This window comes from Monodelphis domestica, chromosome 5 (assembly GCF_027887165.1).
Source record: "Monodelphis domestica isolate mMonDom1 chromosome 5, mMonDom1.pri, whole genome shotgun sequence".
NCBI lineage: Eukaryota > Metazoa > Chordata > Mammalia > Didelphimorphia > Didelphidae > Monodelphis > Monodelphis domestica.
The window spans coordinates 184,150,977-184,168,375 of record NC_077231.1 but is presented as its reverse complement, the minus strand read 5'-3'; the positions used below and the strand labels follow the sequence as shown (position 1 = coordinate 184,168,375).

The 17,399-nt window shown below is 36.6% G+C and overlaps 1 protein-coding gene across 3 annotated transcripts in view; it reads right to left on the bottom strand.

Annotated features, from left to right (window-relative positions):
- Window positions 1–4,606: 4,606 nt before the first annotated feature.
- The window catches only part of CAV1 (caveolin 1), a 44,640-nt gene continuing 31,847 nt past the window's right edge, over window positions 4,607–17,399 (bottom strand). For all 3 annotated transcript variants that reach the window (XM_001364424.4, XM_056799578.1, XM_007504181.3), the window contains exon 3: window positions 4,607–6,894. In XM_001364424.4, the coding sequence (XP_001364461.1) occupies window positions 6,553–6,894 (342 nt within the window). In that variant the 3' untranslated portion in view covers window positions 4,607–6,552. The remainder of the gene's footprint in view (window positions 6,895–17,399) is intronic.

Sequence of the window (17,399 nt, the reverse complement as noted above, 5' to 3'; positions counted from 1 at the left end):
CTTTGAAATAAATATCCTTTTCTAAAAGTTCATTGATGTTAATTGATTAATAGAACTAGAGTGCTGATCACTAGTAGCTTACTGGGGAAAACACATAAGAAATGAGTTTATAGTTTATAGCATTAGAAAAAATTACCTAAGCCCTTGGAGTGGTCTCTACTAGATGATTGAGAGATTTAGCCAACCTAGTTTTGGAAAGCTTACATGCTCATGGAACTTGGAAAAGTTAGTGCAGAGTTTGTCTTGCTACACTTTCAAGGGATGTGTTAGACTAATTGATCCTTATGATTTCTTCTCATTTTAAACATCTACGGTTCCATATAGTTTTCTTAACTAACAAGTTATGCACACCAGGATTTTCATTTCGGTGCAATTTTTACAAATCTTTTCAAATAAGAATATCTAATAATTAAGTTTAATAATAACAACAATAAAAAATAATAATGTCTTCCATAAAGTCTTATGAAATTGTTCATGTATCTAGCATTTTCATTTAGGCCACTTTCATGTTATTTTTATTTTAGGAAAAAAATTTTAAACCTGATTACAATTCCATGTCTAATACTGGAATGCAAACTATGGAAGATAATATCCTTTTCTGAGATCCCAGAGTCAGAGGGTTTTTTTAAGTCTGCATAATAGATTTATGGATAGAAAAGTCATAACCCTATTCATATTTATCATGGAATCTGGGCCAGAGTTCAAATAACAACCCCCAAGGAGAGATTATCATTGTTTAAGACCATTTCATTTTTTTCTAATAGGTTATCATTTCTGTTTCTTTCACACTCTGTACTGTTCTCAGTTGTGTTCTGATGACATACATTAATAGTGGCTTTAAAAAAAGCCCTCATACTAAACCTAAACATCACATAATCATAAGCCTAGAAGCGTCGTGAATTTTTATAGGGTCAATGAAGGAGAAAGTCCCCAGAGTAAATAATAAATGTGTTTCTAAGAGAGATACACAGGAAGTCCCCTTTGCAAAATAACACAAAATCCAAGATCTGAATGACATATGAATTACAGTGGAAAGCACTGGCTCTGGATTCAGAGTATATGTATTCTTATTCTACCTCTGATGATTATTACTGCCTTCAAGACCTTGAGGGAGTCACTTAACCTAAATGAAACTCAGGTTTCTCTACTGTAAAATGAGGGAATTGGACTAGATGCCTTTTAAGGTCCCATCAGCTCTAAACCTCTAATCCTGTCAATGTGAAAAGCTTCTCCACCAAACTCCCATTTTAATATCCCTTCATTAATGTGTGCAGACAACCTGGGTCTTTGAAGGTAATGTCAGAGCTCTGAAAGATTCAACCAATTTTTAAAAGTTTGAGTATGGGTCGAGAACTGGACCCAGAGCTGTAACTGGTCAGTCATCTCTGTGCCTCTGGCAACTGTCACAGGCTGTGCTTGAAGCAAGCAACATATAAGGAAGCCTCATTTCAGCCTCATGAAGAGAGAGAAGGGGAGAGCTGGACATGGCCATGCAAGGAGAGGAAGAAACCCCAGAACACCATGAAGCTCCTTCTGAGAAAGCTTGCAATCCCACCCTGTGTGGCTATGTGGTAATTTCCTTTTTTTTTTTAACCCTTATCTTCCATCTTGGAATCAATAATGGGTTGATTCCAAGGCAGAAGAGTGGTAATGGATAGGCAATTTGGGGTTAAGTGACTTGCCCAGGTTCACACACCTAGGAAGTGTCTGAGATCAAATTTGAACCCAGGACATCCCATCTTTGGACTTGACTCTCTACTGAGACACTCAACTGCCCTCAAAAGCTTCCTATTTTAATTGATAATTCCTGACAACGAGGTGCCAAATCCAAGTGGGAAAAAATAACTGATATCAAAACCTGAATGGACTTGGGGAGGGATGGGGATAAGAGCTGCTATCCTCTCCACATTTCGGATCCTCTCACACCCCAAAGCCATCATCCTTGAAGTGGCTACACTTTTCTCCCTTACTAATCTCAAACCCTTCACATTTCTTGTCTCCTTGTCTTTTCACTAATCACACCTTGCCCCATTCTGACTCCAGATTATGACCACTCATCTACATCCTTCACTCTTATTCATATGCTGCTGAATAGAGCCAGAAAAAGTCATGAATTTGATATTCTTGGATCCACTTCAAATTTATGTCAACTGATCTCAACTGGATTTTCTCTGAAGCAAGGCATTCATTCAATTCTTTTCTAACTAATTCACAATTACACTCTGCAGTGTAAGTTCTAAGCAATCTTATCTCTCTTCAAAACTCCTATGGTACCCTCCCCTCTAACTCTCTCTGTTGAAGTCTATTCTTCATGGTTTACTGAAAAAACCTGAGCCTGTTCACTGAGGGCATTCTCCCTCTTTCTCCTCCTTTTCATTTTATATTACTCAGACATCTTCTCCCATTATCTTCTCCTTCGTTATGGCCTCGACAAAAAAGTGATGCTCCTCTTTGCCAAAGCAAAGGCGACTAGATGGCAAGATGGATGGAGGACTTGGTCTAGACTCTTAGAAATTCATGTTCAAATTTGACCTCAATCATTTCTATCTGTGTGACTCTGGGCAAGTTACTTAACCTCTGTCTACTTTAATTTCCTCAACTATAAAATAGGGATCAGAATAGCACTTACCTTGCATGGTTGTTGTGAGGATCAAATGAGATATAATTTGACCCCAATAGTAAAGTTCTTAATAATGTTTATTCTCCTCCTTATCAAGGCCAAACTGTCTATTTATACCTTTGATCCTATCCTTTCCCTTTTTTCCCAGTAGATTCCCTTACAATCATCACCATTCTCTCTCTTATTTTCAAAATCTCCCATGTTTACAGATTCTTTCCTTATTACCTACAACTATGCCTATGTTTCTCCAATCCTTAAAAACCTTGTCACCCAGACATACGACTCTGGTGTCATCCTCAACTCCTCACTCTCAAGTACATGTCCAATTTAGTATGAAATCTTATTGCTTCTATGTTCACAACATTTCTCCTGTACACAGCCTATTTTTCCACTCACACAACAACCACAGTGGTTCGAGTCTTTATTCTCTCTACTCTAGACCATTGCAATTTCCTCCTAATTTATCTTTCTGTTTCAAATCTCTCATTCCTTAAATCCATCCTTCACTTACCTTCCCAAGTGACTTTCCTAAAGTATAGGTCTGACCATGCCATTCTCTGCTCAATGAACTCAGGTGTCTTCTTATTGCCTTCAGATTCCAATATATGCCCCTTGCACACTAAGGGGACATGTTTCCTCAGCCTAGGTCAATGCTAAGTTTTCCTCCTTACCCTAAGCTGAGGCAGAACTCAGGATCTGACATCTGTCCAGCTGTTGCCTCCATAACTTTCTCTCCATTCCCTAGAGGAACATTCAAAGGATGAGACAAAAATGGGGTCTTTTGATCTTTTCTCCACTCTTATCTTGTCACCAACCCCTCCCCACCATGGATCTAGTCCATCACCAAGTTCCTTCTTCCCTTCTCTACCCATCTCTTTCTTTGAAAAGTACAAATTCCATTTTGAATTTCTTCATGCTGAAGCAAATTTCTTGGACAAAGCCTTGTGGAGTATAGTTCTGATTGTCATATCTACTCTTGTCCTTTTATGTTCTAAACTGGCTGTACATCATGAAAGTACCAGGTTAGTTAAGTTTAGAGATATTCATCACTAGAAAGCTATCACATGATGAGATTTTTTTTTTCATCTCTGTCACTAATGAAGCCATCCACTAAGGCAAGGAAGTGTTGTCTGTAAAAGTTGGGGGAATATCCTTATAAAATGAAATATCTTTGGAAGCATCTGAATTAAATACAAGAATGTATAGGAAAAGATTTTGAAAACTATAAAGTGCAATGACAAATATAAGGCATTATATCATGATAAAAATCTCTAAAGAAATGAATAATGATAATATTAAAATCATGTTTCTATTGTCCTAAGTCCAGGATTCTCCAAAAATATGTTTGATATGTAATAGTTTCCATATCTATCTATCCATCCATTCCTCCACCCATCCCTCCACCTACCTATCATCTATCTATCTGTCTGTCTATATCTCAACTATTAATTGTTCTAATAGGTATATCTTCCTTGGCACCTGTTCCACCTCTGCCTTCTTTACTCAGATCACCACCAACTTTGTTCTAGTAACCTAAACTCTGCACCCTGGGCATATTGGCTCTGATAAATGAGTTTTGGCTTTACCTTGCCATAGCCATATGGCCATGATTAGCTCTAAGTCATGACAGCCAGCCAATACCCTCTCCCCCATTTCTAGCTCTCCTTTATGTATTGTCTTCTCTCTTTAGTAAGCGTCTTGAGGGCAGGACAGGAACTGTCTTACTTGCTTTTACTTGTATCCTTAGCACTTAGCACAGTGCCTGTCCTGAAGTAAATGCTTTATAATTGCACTATGCATCTCTCTATCTTTCTCAAATGAATCACTTTTTATACACAATAAACTAACAAACTATCATAAGGTAATCCTTAAATTTTAGAGCTGAGACCTAAGGATCACTTAAAGAACATATATGACTTTTTTCCTTAATGAAAGGGAAAGGTTTTAGCAGGAAGAAAGAAAATAATACAGACTATAGTACTGGAATCACTGTTAAACATTTTTATTGTGCAGAATTGTAGCCTTTTACAGTACATGCAGGATAAAAAAGTGTAAAATATACCAATAAGCATATAATATTGTAAATGTCTTGGATCAGCAACCCATTTATAATACGGACTACAGATCTATGTGAAACAGACATCTCTGAGGATAAGCAGTTTCCACATTCAAGCAACAAGGCTATTTTCAAAGTGATTTTCATCATACGAAGATAAAATATCTTATGTTTACATTCTTGACATGATGTGTTCTTATATTGCAAAATATCTAAAATAGTACACTTTCAATTATGTACATAGTAAAAAAGTAAAACTCTATCCATGCCAGTGTCTGTTTTAAATGTAAAAAAAAAAAAGTTAATAGGTTGGTAATTTATGTGCCAGGAAAAAAAAATGCAAGCCACATTTGGTCAAGCAGGTTTTCAATGTATATGTGAGGGGAAAACTCAACCAGTCTAAGCACAAATAACTCAAAAGGCATGCATGCTATCAGCCCTAGGAACAAAGCTTTCCGTACAATTCAGGTTAATGGTGAGATTCCTCAGTTTGGGTTCAGAAGGCGCTGAGCTTATTCCAGCAAAATTACCTTGATGCCTTTTTTCTCCCCTTTCCCCCTCCCTGCCCTCTGCCAAAGCTTTTTGTCAGCCTTTAAGAGGCTTGTCTCTAAACACAGTAATGTTTGGATGTGGGCAAAAGCTCCTGGAGCAGGGCTGAGTTGGGGTATCACAGCATTACATGTTGCACATGCTTTCTTTTGAAGGGGTCACATTTTGTAACACTTGACAGCCTCACATAATAGATTCCATTAAGACATCACTTCCTGATGCCTATGGATCAGCTAAAAGAGCAGAGGACAATGTCGACCCGCTAAATCACCCTTGTGATGAATTAGTTTGGACTCAGCAAAGCGTGAATATTCCTGAAAATAAACTGTGAGCTAGACAGCATGCTGACCTTGCTTGGCTGGTAAGGGACTCTGAAAGCTTGGCTTCAGCCACTGACGGCTCAGTGTGGACCTGGTCCCAATCAGACACCTTGATTCTCTTCCTAGGACTGACCCTGACTTAATTTGATAAGAACAAACTGGAGAGGAGCTACAAGATAACAGCCCAGACATTACCTTAGGCGGACACTGTAGCTCAGAGTCAGAAAGAGGGTAGGAGGACAAGCAAATGTGATTTTCTCACTTTGATCTTCATTGAAGCTGCTGACCTTCTAATAAAAGCTGACAAATAGGCAGCATTCAAGAGGGAGATTATGAAAAAAAAACAACAGGAAGGCACTTCATATGTCTCTTTCATGCAGATAATAAACATTAAGGCATAGGAAATACATAGGTCAAAATTTCAAAATCAGAATGGCATTAGTTGGGCAGCATGAACATAGGAGATTAGTCTGGTCTTGTCAACTCCATCTCTGTCTGTTGGGAGACTAAATCAGACCTTTTAAGTGAACAGCTGCAGTCCACTGACAGAGAGTGGACAATGGAAAAAAAAAGAACATTTATTAAAGACCTGCCAACATACCCTGTATATTCTGCAGTAGTAGCTTAAAACTCTGCCCACAATGCAACGATCAGCATTCTAGTGTGGGAAAGCACTTTATTTTTTATTTTGAAGTTCTTCATTATATTAATGTCAATTTCTCTGAAAAGAATACCCCTATCTGTTCATCGCTTAGTGAAATGATAATGCATGCACAGGAAATGGGAAAGGTTTAGGAGTTAGGGTGGTTTAAGAAATGCAGATTGCTAAGAAGTACAGAAAAGTATCCACGAGGGATAAATAGTAAGAATAAAAACTGAGCAAGTGATTTCTTTGTTCCGGGCCGAGATACTAACAACTTCTTGTACAAGCAATTGAAACTTGAAATCGGCACCAAGACAATAAAAACAAAAAGGAATCAGGTGGACTTTTCTCCTTCAAATGTCATCTATATTTCTTTCTGTAAGGCGATCCGGACATGACTGAATATTTTGCCAATAGCCTCAAAGAGTGGGTCACAGAAGGTATGGATGCAGATTGAATAGATCCGACTGATACATTGGATTTCAATCAGGTAGCTCCTGATGCATGGCACAACTGCCCAGATGTGCAAGAAGGAAAGGATGGCAAAGTAAATGCCCCAGATGAGTGCCATTGGTATGCCGAAGAGTGCAGAGAGCAAGCGGTAAAACCAGTATTTCGTCACAGTGAAGGTGGTAAAGCTTGCCTTCCAGATTCCATCAAAGCTGTGTGTTCCTTCTGGTTCTGCTATCACATCTTCAAAATCAATCTAAAAGGAAGAAGATAGGAAGGAAATTAGATGAAAAGCAAAAAGGAAAAGCCCCCTAGCACTTACAATAACATTAACAAGCATCCAGTGCCTATTATGCATATGGCGCTGTTAGGTACTAGAATCCTTGCCCTCCAAGACCCTTCAATCTAGTGAGGGAAAATAATAATCCCCCCTCTCCAATACATGTAAAATAGCAATGCAACAATACAAAACATGGTTTAAAGCAGTACTTTGATGATTGTCAATGAGTGGTGATTCAATCTATAACCGTAAGTAGAGTGGAAGAAACCCATAGCAGAAGGGAATGGCTGGGACAATTTATGGAGGTGGTAGGACTCCAGGTTGCTTTAATGGTTAAGTAAAATTTGCATAGGCACAGACGAAAGGAAAGGTCACTTCTGGTGCAATATGAACAGAAGCAGAGAGGCAGAACCTTGGGGACACTTGAGTTTGGGTATGGGGTGAAGACTGGTAATGGATAGCAATGTGGCTGGAGAGTAAAGAGAATAATAGAAATTAAGGTTCAAATGGCAAGGTTTTTTTTTAACAATAAAATTTTTTGATATATATATAATTCATGGACCTCCAAATAAATCATGATCATCAAAAACAAAGTTTTGAGTCATTATGAAAAGAGCTGAACTTTAACTATCTCTAGTAAGATGCAATTAGGAAAAATCCAGCATTCGATTTATCATCAGATCTATTATTCAAAAACTTGATTATGGCCCCCAAATATTGTGTATGTGTGCAGATATCTGAAAGTCATCAACTACATCTGAGGAGGCATTGGAGATATCCCCAGGACACTGTATCATTTAGGAGGCAAAAAGTCAGTCTATGGTTTGCTTTGATTGCAGAGAATATAGACAGGAAGAGGAATTGTAGAGAGAGACTCAAGTGTTTGAAGAAATAGGAATTGTAAGTAGTATGATGACCATGAGAATGAACAATTGGGATTGACATTACAAAGGAAAAACCAACAAGATGTGTTTGTTGATAGAGGAGTAAAAGAGAGGGAAGAGTTAGAAATGACTTAAGTTTTATGTCAGGATGATGGAAGAGATATGAAGTAGTGTCCATTTTTAATTTTTTATTGATGAAGTTATCACATAAATTTATCCATTGAACAAACATTTATTAAACTCTTATTACATGATGAGTATATTATCACTAGAGAGAAAGATAGGATATTTAATAAGTACTTAATTTGACCATGATAAATAAGAAAGAATCTTACAATCAAATATTCTGAGACTCATAAAAAAGTTTATACATTTGGAAAGAACAGGAGGAATTCTCTCAAAAGACATGTTAGACCTTCAATTTTTTTCATGTTTCGGTCTTAGCATATGATAAACACTTAATACATGTTACTAATTTGTCATTTAAGCATTTCTCCTTTAATTTACCATTTAAAGTTAAAAAAAAAACACTTTAAACTCTATTTTTTAAACCACACATTTGGACTTAATCTAATCTCTGAGAAAAAAAGATAGGTTGGGGGAAGTTTAAGTAGCTGGCAAAGGAAGTTATATATGTGGATGTTTGTGGGGTCCAACACTATTCCAGGGCATGGAAGGATGGTTCTGGGTATCTTATTATAGGAATTTTTAACTTGAAGTATGGGGATAGATTTCAAGGAGTTCATGGACTTGAATGGGAAAAAAATTTTTTTTCAGTAAGATTTCTTTCCTTTGTAATCCTGAATATTTTATTTTATTCATCTTAAAATTATCCCATATATCTTTCTCTACTTCTTTTCCTTTCTTTAATGTATCACAGAAAAATATGGCTTTCCTTTTTGCTGAGGCTAATTCTATCCCCCTCTTTTGTTGGTTTCCTCTTTTTCCAAATCCTGAAAGGCTCTTTTCTCAACAATCATCCCCCTTTCTCCTGAATTCCATTTTCTCCCACTCCTTGTCAGAAGAGGTCCATAATCTCCATCAGTCTATCAAAGGGGTCCAGGACATAAAAAAAAGGTTAAGAACCCTTTGCCTCTTCTCAAATGTAGAGATAATAGAGGAATCAAATTTATAAGAATGTAAAGCATACCGCAATTGACAAATAGTCAAAGGATATGAACAGGCAATTCTCAGATGAAGAAATAAAAACTTTTTAGTCCTATGAAAAAATGTTCTATATCACTATTGATTAGAGAAATGCAAATTAAAATAAGTGCCTCTTAAGTGCCACCTCATACCTATCAGACTTGCTAATATGTCAAAAAAGAAAATGAGAAATATTGGAGAGGATGTGGAAAAATTGGGACTCTTTGTGGGTTGAGCTGTGAACTGATACAACTGTTCTAGAGAACAATCTGGAACCATGCCCAAATGGCAGTAAAATCATGCATATCCTTTTACTCAGCAATAACACTACTAGTAGGTCAGTGTCTCAAAGAAATCAAAGATAGGGGAAAGGGACTTACTTGGGCGAAAATATTTATAAGCAGTTCTTTTTCTAGTGTCAAAGAACTAGAAACTAAAGTTTATGACCTGGGGAATGGTTGAACAACTTGTGGCATAGAATGGAGGGGAATACTATTTTACCATAAGAAATGACAAACAAGATGATCATAGAAAAACCTGGAAATACTTATATGAAGTGATACAAAGTGAAGTGAGCAGAACCAAGAGATGTACACAGTACCAACAATAGGGTATGATGATCAACTGTGAATGACTTAACTACTGTCAACAAGGGAAGGATCCAAGACAACTCCAAGAGACCCATGATGAAAAAGGCTATTTGCTGCCAAAGAAGGACCTGATGGGGTCTGAATGCAGATTGAAGCATAACATCTTTCATTTTATTTCCTCCATTAATTTTGCTCTAGTGTAAGCAATGTGTCTTGTTTCACAACATGACAAACATGGAAATATGTATTGTATAATAATATATGTACACTCTATATCATATTACCTGCCTTCTTTAGAGGGAGGGAGAGGACATGGATTGCAAAATATCAGAAAATGATTATTAAAAATTATATCAACATGTAATCTGGAAAAATAGATATAATTAAAAAAGAACCCTTGGCTTCCTAAATTCCTCCCTCCTCAGACTCTGATTCAACTGAGTCTCAGAATAACAAATTTGGAGGCTTAAAGTGACCCCTGCCCCAAGAACTAAGAAGTTGCTACAAAGTCATCTCTGATAATATTGTTTTAAATTTGAAAAAATAGTCACTTCCAAAATTTCTAAATTATATTTCCATTATATTCTGTTATTTATTCTTTTCCTTGGTGCTGAAAATCTAATTTATACAATAAAAATGTTTATTACATGAATCAATTGAAATGGATTAACTGTAGTTTGATTTTGAGGGATATTTATATGGATTTGATCTCAGTTGTATATACTGAAATATGACTTTTATAATTTCCTTAGTGGAGTGGGTAGTGGATTTGGCATCAGTCCTTCAAATACATAAAGAAACTACTTTTTGCCTGTGCAATAATGGAGGCCTTAATTTCTTCCTCTGTAAAATGAAAGATGGTTGAATTACGGTTTTAGACCGTTAAGACATTTTCAGATCTACATTTCCATAAACCTATGAATGGGCTGAATTAAATTTGACAACTATTTGTTAGGCCCTTATTGTGTGTAAGATAGTGTACAAGATATTAGGAATAAAAAGATGAAATATAGTGGTAAGTCCTTTCCCCAGGGAGCTTATAATCTAATGAGGGATAAGAAATAGACACATTTAACAATAATATGAGGTAGAATATGATAACTGGAAGACTTCCTTGCACTGGAAGAGGCAGAGCTTTCTTCTAGTTGTAGATATGAGGGAACCCTGCTTTTTATGGAAAAGGAAGCAGTTATACTGGACCCTGAATGAAATACTTTGACAATCAGTGATAGAGGATGAAGTCCATTCCAGGCAAAATCAGCAAGGTAAGCAAATCAGTCTATCAACCAATTGATAAATATTTATTAAGCATGTACTATGTGTTAGGCACCATATTTAGCACTGGTGATACAAAGAAAGGCAAAAAGACAATCTCAATCCTCAAGGAATTTACAATCTAATAGAGAAGAATATGGGCTGGACAAGAAGGGATATGGAGTGTCTGCAGGGAAGTTGTAAACCAGCAAGTGGTTAGTTTGGTTGCAAAACATAATATGTGAACGATAAATCAGGAGTGTGAGCTAAAGCTAGAAAGGTTAAGTTGGAATTAGATGGTGGAGGGCCTTGAATGCCAGAATAAGAAATTTATACTTTATTTGTTAAGCAGTGAGGAGCCATTGGATTTTTTTAAACAAAGAAGCAATGTGATAAGAGCAATAGATTGGGGCATCTGAGTAGCAAAGGACGTCTTTAAGAAAAGGCTCTAAGAAGAAATTGAACTTCTGAGGTCCCTTCCAACTCAAAGATGTTACAATTTTAGACACTGGGAAAGATGAATAAAGCATGGTCCCCATATTCAGAGAAAATGAATGAACCTATTTTAAGAAGCTGTCTATTTTGTGGAATAAAGGGTATAGATTCCAGCTCTGCCACTGATTTTACCATGTTATTAAACTTTAGTCTCTGTCACTTTAATTCACATTTTTGGGGTCAGTTTCCTGCTCTGTAAAGTGAATGAGTTTGATAAGATTATTGCTAAAGTCCCTTCCATCTCTATTATTTTATCAACTGTTTTGTGGGTTCTCATAGCCAAAGGATCCATCATCTTGTCGCCAAGCTTTGGGTGATATACTTCTTTGTACTTAACTGGGCTGATTCTTGGACTGTAGGCACTGGGGCCATATTTAAAGTCATTCCAAGTTTAACCTAATCTGCTAGAGCTGCCATGACATTAGGGTAGGGCTTTTCTGGATCTATAATCTGAGTAAGTCACTTAAGCCCTTCCATATACTTGAGGAATTTAGAAAGATTTATAAGTATTTTTCATATTCAATAAGCAGGCTTTTTAAAAGGTCTTATGAAGTGCTGGGATGCAGAGAAAGGCACAAATACTATCCTTGACCCAAAGGCACTAAAATACTAATGGATGAGATTATTAAAAGCTATATACTATGTCATTTGACAGTTTCTGAAGCAGTTGACACTAATATGAGAAGTGAAAATAAGGCGATGTAGTTGGTCTCTTTACATAAATATACCAGAATTTATGCAACCAAAATAGTGCTGGACTTCTACCATGGGAGTTTGTGTATACTCCTTCCAACAATAGTACCATTACTTTAAAGTTTGTTTTTTGAATCTGCTTTCAGAATCAGTTTATAAGCCTGGCACGCCAATAAGACCAAGTTAATCTGACTTCTTTGTCAGATCTCACATTTGGCCAAAAAGAATATGATCTAGCTTAGTCACCCACTGGTGGATTGGATCTAAGTAATGACTGGATTTTACAAAAAACCTACTTCATCCATAAAAGAAGAATAGTTGTCATCCTTGAGAATATTACTAATAAAATGCTTTAAGCTCTGAAAGAAGTAGCTACCCATAAAAAAAGATCAAACAATGTCTTGAGCAATGGCAGCATCTTTGGGAATAAGTGTTTAGACTCCCAAGGGGACTATGAAGTATAACATTTATGCAGATGTTTAAATTCTTTTTTAAGGTCAAATAAAATGATCTCTCTCAACTCTATTCCTCTGAACTTCAAATATTCCTTACGACTTCCTTTATCTCTTTTCTTTTCTCTAATGTCTCAGAGGAAAGTATAGATTTCCTCCTTATTGAGGCTAATTCTGTCACCTCTTTCATTGGTTTCATCTTTTTCCTCCCTTCTTATGGGCATTTACCCCAGCAGTCATCCCCTCTTTTTTCAATCTCTCACTCTTCCTAAAAGTATGTTCAAATCTCAAATACTAGGGAAAAAAAACAAATCTACAAAAAAACCCTCAAACCTTATATCTTTCTTCTTCATGCAAATCTCCTAGAGAATTCAGAGATGGTTCTGCATGAAGCTATTAAAAATGATATTCCCATCCTATGAACATGCTACCTAGAGCTAGAATTTTAAAAACTCAACTTTAAAAAATCATTTATACAAGGTGCATACTGAAAGATATTTAGGAAATTTGTGCCTTATCTTGCACACTTCCATTATCAACAATTGTCATTAAGTACAGCTCTCCAGTTTAGTAACAAGCCAAGCAAAGGATTCATGTTTCAGCACTAGGTTAAGAATGGGGCAATCAGTCTTGAATTTCTGTGTATTCTCTACACTCCTGGATCTAGGGTTAGCCACAAGCAAAACTGTGAAGTCTTTAGTTCCCTTCATCTCCTTTTAAGCAACTCAATATTGCATCAAGGCTTAAGTTAATATCATCCCTTGACCTCCAAGGTTCCATCTCCTATGGCATCTTATTCAGGTGTGTTCTGAGCTGGCTAGCTAATTTAACTAACTGATCTCTGATGGTGTGTTAAATAGGAGGAAAATTATAAACACATCCAAACACATGTTTATGGTCATGGTTCAAGGCCATATTGGGCCATGCCTTTAATTTCAGCACCCAATATGGAAACTTTCATCCATTGATGCAAATAGGCAAATTATTTATCTATTTTAGTCTTAGAGACTAAATTGCATGCAGCATTGAGTGATTAAATGGTTTATCCAAGGTCATACATGCAGGATGTGTTAGAAATGAGACTTGAAACCATATGTTCCTTCCTTGAAACTTTACTGCCCACCACCACAAAATGCCCTTTGCCTAGAGACGGGAGGTCCTAGGTTCAAATCTGGCCTCAGACACTTCCCAGCTGTGTGACCCTGGGCAAGTCATTTGACCCCCATTGCCTAGCCCTTACCACTCTTCTGCCTTGGAGCCAATACACAGTATTGATTCCAAGACGGAAGGTAAGGGTTTAAAAAAAAAAGATAATACTTATTTAACAGGGAACTGCTCAACAAAATAATTCAAAGGAATTACCAAAATGATGTGAATTTCAAGTGGACTATTGGAGGAGATATTTGGGGCAGTAGGGAGGATTTTCTAGGACCCCTTGTGGGTATAGATGGCCTTGTTGGAAACAGTTTCTCTGCTCATCTGTATCAGAATTAGGGCATCTCTTTAGCATTCGCTAAAAGACTGACCATTATACACGCCACTTAGTAACTTGGCCTGGGAATAGCTATGTAGGAGGTTAAGTTGCCCTTTTGTGGAATGTCTTCATTTTCAGTTCTCTAATTTATAGAACACACTGCCCTACTGGCAGTTCTCTGAGATCAAAGGAATGAATGTGTTCTGATGACATTTCTTTGTCTTTAGAGATGCTTTATGAGGAACCAACAGTTTATACTTCTGGTCTTTATAAATACCATCAAATACCTTTGTGCAACACATTGGCTCATAATACTATAACACAGACACACACGTTATTGAAATCTAGCAAAAGACGTCAAGGAAAGTAATCTATCTTGGTATGTTTTGATAATATTTGGCCAATATGGCTAATCTCAGAAGATTGCATCCTGTTAAATACATCTAGGCAATATTTTTTTAAAATGGTTTATACATGCACATAATGAAAAAAAAGCATCAACCCATTTTTCATTATCTTAGAATCTGGACATTTCATTTCTGAATAAGGCAGGAAACTTTAAGTACAGTTGGGATTTTCACGGGTACATTCCATCTCCTTGGGAAAAAATCTCCTTCCAAATGTAGGAGGAAAATGTGACTGCAAATGTTGTGGGACATATACCAGCAACCTCTAATTCTACCTATGTAGGATGAGAACATCTCTGCCAGATGCTATAATAGGTGTGTCTCCTGCCATCTGGGAATTTCATGTGGATTATCTCTGTTAAATTTTTAATCTCAGGGAGCTTCTCCCTCCTACGTAGGATGCTTCTAGGTCATGTACCCCCACCCCTACCACTGCTTAGTTATATATGTGTCACATAATGTGAATATTATATTCAATAAAACATAGTAGGAAGCTAAATCTGCTGCAAAAGAAAACATGTATTGCATTGAGAATCTAAATAGAACTTTTATTATCCATCATTTTAGATTATCTGTGCTATTGCTTTTTAAAAATTGATTCAATTTTTATATCCAAACAAAATAGTATGCATATGCAAATGACTAGCATGTAATTCAATGATTATATATTAACATTTTTTATTCTACTGTAGCTCATTTTCTACTCAAGTTCTCTATCTCCATTGTAGTACCAGAGCTAATATGAATTGACATTATTATGGTTTATGAAAGAAAATGCTCCCAAGGCTGTGTTTCATAGGGGATAGAATGCTAGACTTTGGAGTCAAGAGGATCTGGGTTCAAATTGTACCTTTGATACTTTATAACTGGGAAATCCATTTAGTTTATATGTGTCTAGCAGATCTGAATGACTTATCCACTAAGGATAAAAAAAAAAAGTTGCAGTTTGTGTTGATGGAGAGAATTCTATGGGAACTCCTACTCAAGGAAATCACAACTAGTTTGTAAAAAACTCCAAATATGTTGATTTCTTTTTCTAATTACAGAATAAGTTGAATCTGGCACATGAGAACTCTTACCTGTAATGGAAAAAAGTCCTAAAACACACACAGACACGTCTTATTAAAGTATTTCAGGCTCAATTATAAGAACTCTTGAACCAATTATGATCTTCCTCCTATATTTACCAGGCATCTTTTCAACATATGGAATTTTCTTTCAAGTCACTTTGATGAATGTTTATCATATGTGTGAGAAATTGAGAAAGACAGAGGGAGACAGAGGGAAGAAAGATAAATATAGGGAGAGGGGACAGGGGAGAAAGAGATAGAGACAGACAGAGAAAGAGGAGAAAGAGAAGAAAGAAGAGGATGGGAAGAAGAAAACCCAGAGAAGGAAAAATTAAATGTTACTTCAACACAATAACTATTCTAGTGCTCAAAGGGTATTTTTTTCAAGAGAATGGCCATTTTGACCAGTTGGCCAAACTGACAGTATCCAAAGGGCAGGTAAAACGAGACTTAGGATAAATGTTGTCACTTGATCCCACTACTATCTAGTCTAAGCTGAAAATTGTTGTTCAGCTCTTCCTGTTTTCCCAGTTAGTACATAACTTTTGTTGGTGTTCAGTGGTGTTTTCTTGGCAAAGATACTGGAGTAATTTGCCATTTCCTTCTCCAATAGATTAAAGGAAACAGAGGTTATGTGACTTGCCTAAGGCCACACAGCTAATGAGTATCTGAGATCAAATTTGAACTTAGGTCTTCCAGACTCTGGACCCAGAACTCTATCCACTGAGCTACCTGAGATATCTCTAATACACAGTTTTGACTCATCCAATTTTAGAACTGTTATATCAAAAAAGGTTGGGGTTGTTTCCCAAGCCTCAGTTCATTATCTACTGCTGATACAGTGCTTACCAGTGTCTGGCACATAGCAGGCACCTAATAAATGTTTATTGTTTGATTTATGCTCCCACTAAGACCTAATGATTGGGGCCATCCCACAGCAAAATTAATCTGTGACATTTGCCTTTAGCACAGTCACTTTCTGTCTGATGTCCCTCGTTGCTGCCTTATCCCCTAGATCTTTGAATCGTTAACACTGGCTGTCCAAGCTCCTTCACTACACCAGCCCACCCCGGACTCTTCTTGTTCTAGAGCTCTGGCTTCTCATTTTCTCATGATCAAATCTCACCTTTCCCCATGTTGTGTTCCTTAAAAGCTGTGCACCGTTGGCTAGATAGGCATGAACTAATCTGATAAATGAATGGAGACCAATCTGAAATAATCATCTAAAGTAATTTGGGCATCAAGAAGTTAGAAGAGTCCTTGCCTCCCCCCCCCCCCCGACCTTTACCCCTAATTGCCAATTTATACTTCACAGGGCTGCTATGATGAAAAAGAGAGGCAGGATGGTATAGTGGATAGTCTGTTCAGTTTAGAGGGAAGGAGCCCCAGCTCCCACCCAGGGCTTTTACTAGCTGGTAATTATCAGCTAGTCATTTAGCCTTTCTAAGCCTCAGGGATTTATTTTTAATCTCTAAATGGGTAATGGGGGTGGACTTGGTCACCTCTAAGGTCCTTTTCAGCTCTCAATCTATGGTCCTATAAAAATTCTTAAAAACAAAAACAAAAACCCTTACTTTCTGTTTTAGAATCAATACTGTGTATTGGTTTCAAAGCAGAAGAACAGTAAAGGCTAGGCAATGGGGGCTAAATGATTTGCCTAAGGTCACACAGCTAGGAAATATGTAAAGACCAGATTTGGACCCAGGACTTCCCATCTCTAAGTCTGGCTCTCAATTGCCCCCTAAATTTATTTATTATAAATTTAATAAATAATTTATTATAAATTATTATAAGTAAAATTTATTATAAATCTTCAAGAACTGTATAAATGAGAATGATTCATACTATTGTAATTATTATTGTTTTTAATATGTTGCTCTCCTAAACACTCACAATCTCTCATCTCTTTATACATATAAACATAGATGTATGTTTATAAATATATCTAATATAAATATATCTAATATATTTTACTATATTATAGATAGTATGTGTTTTATATATTATATTGTAATT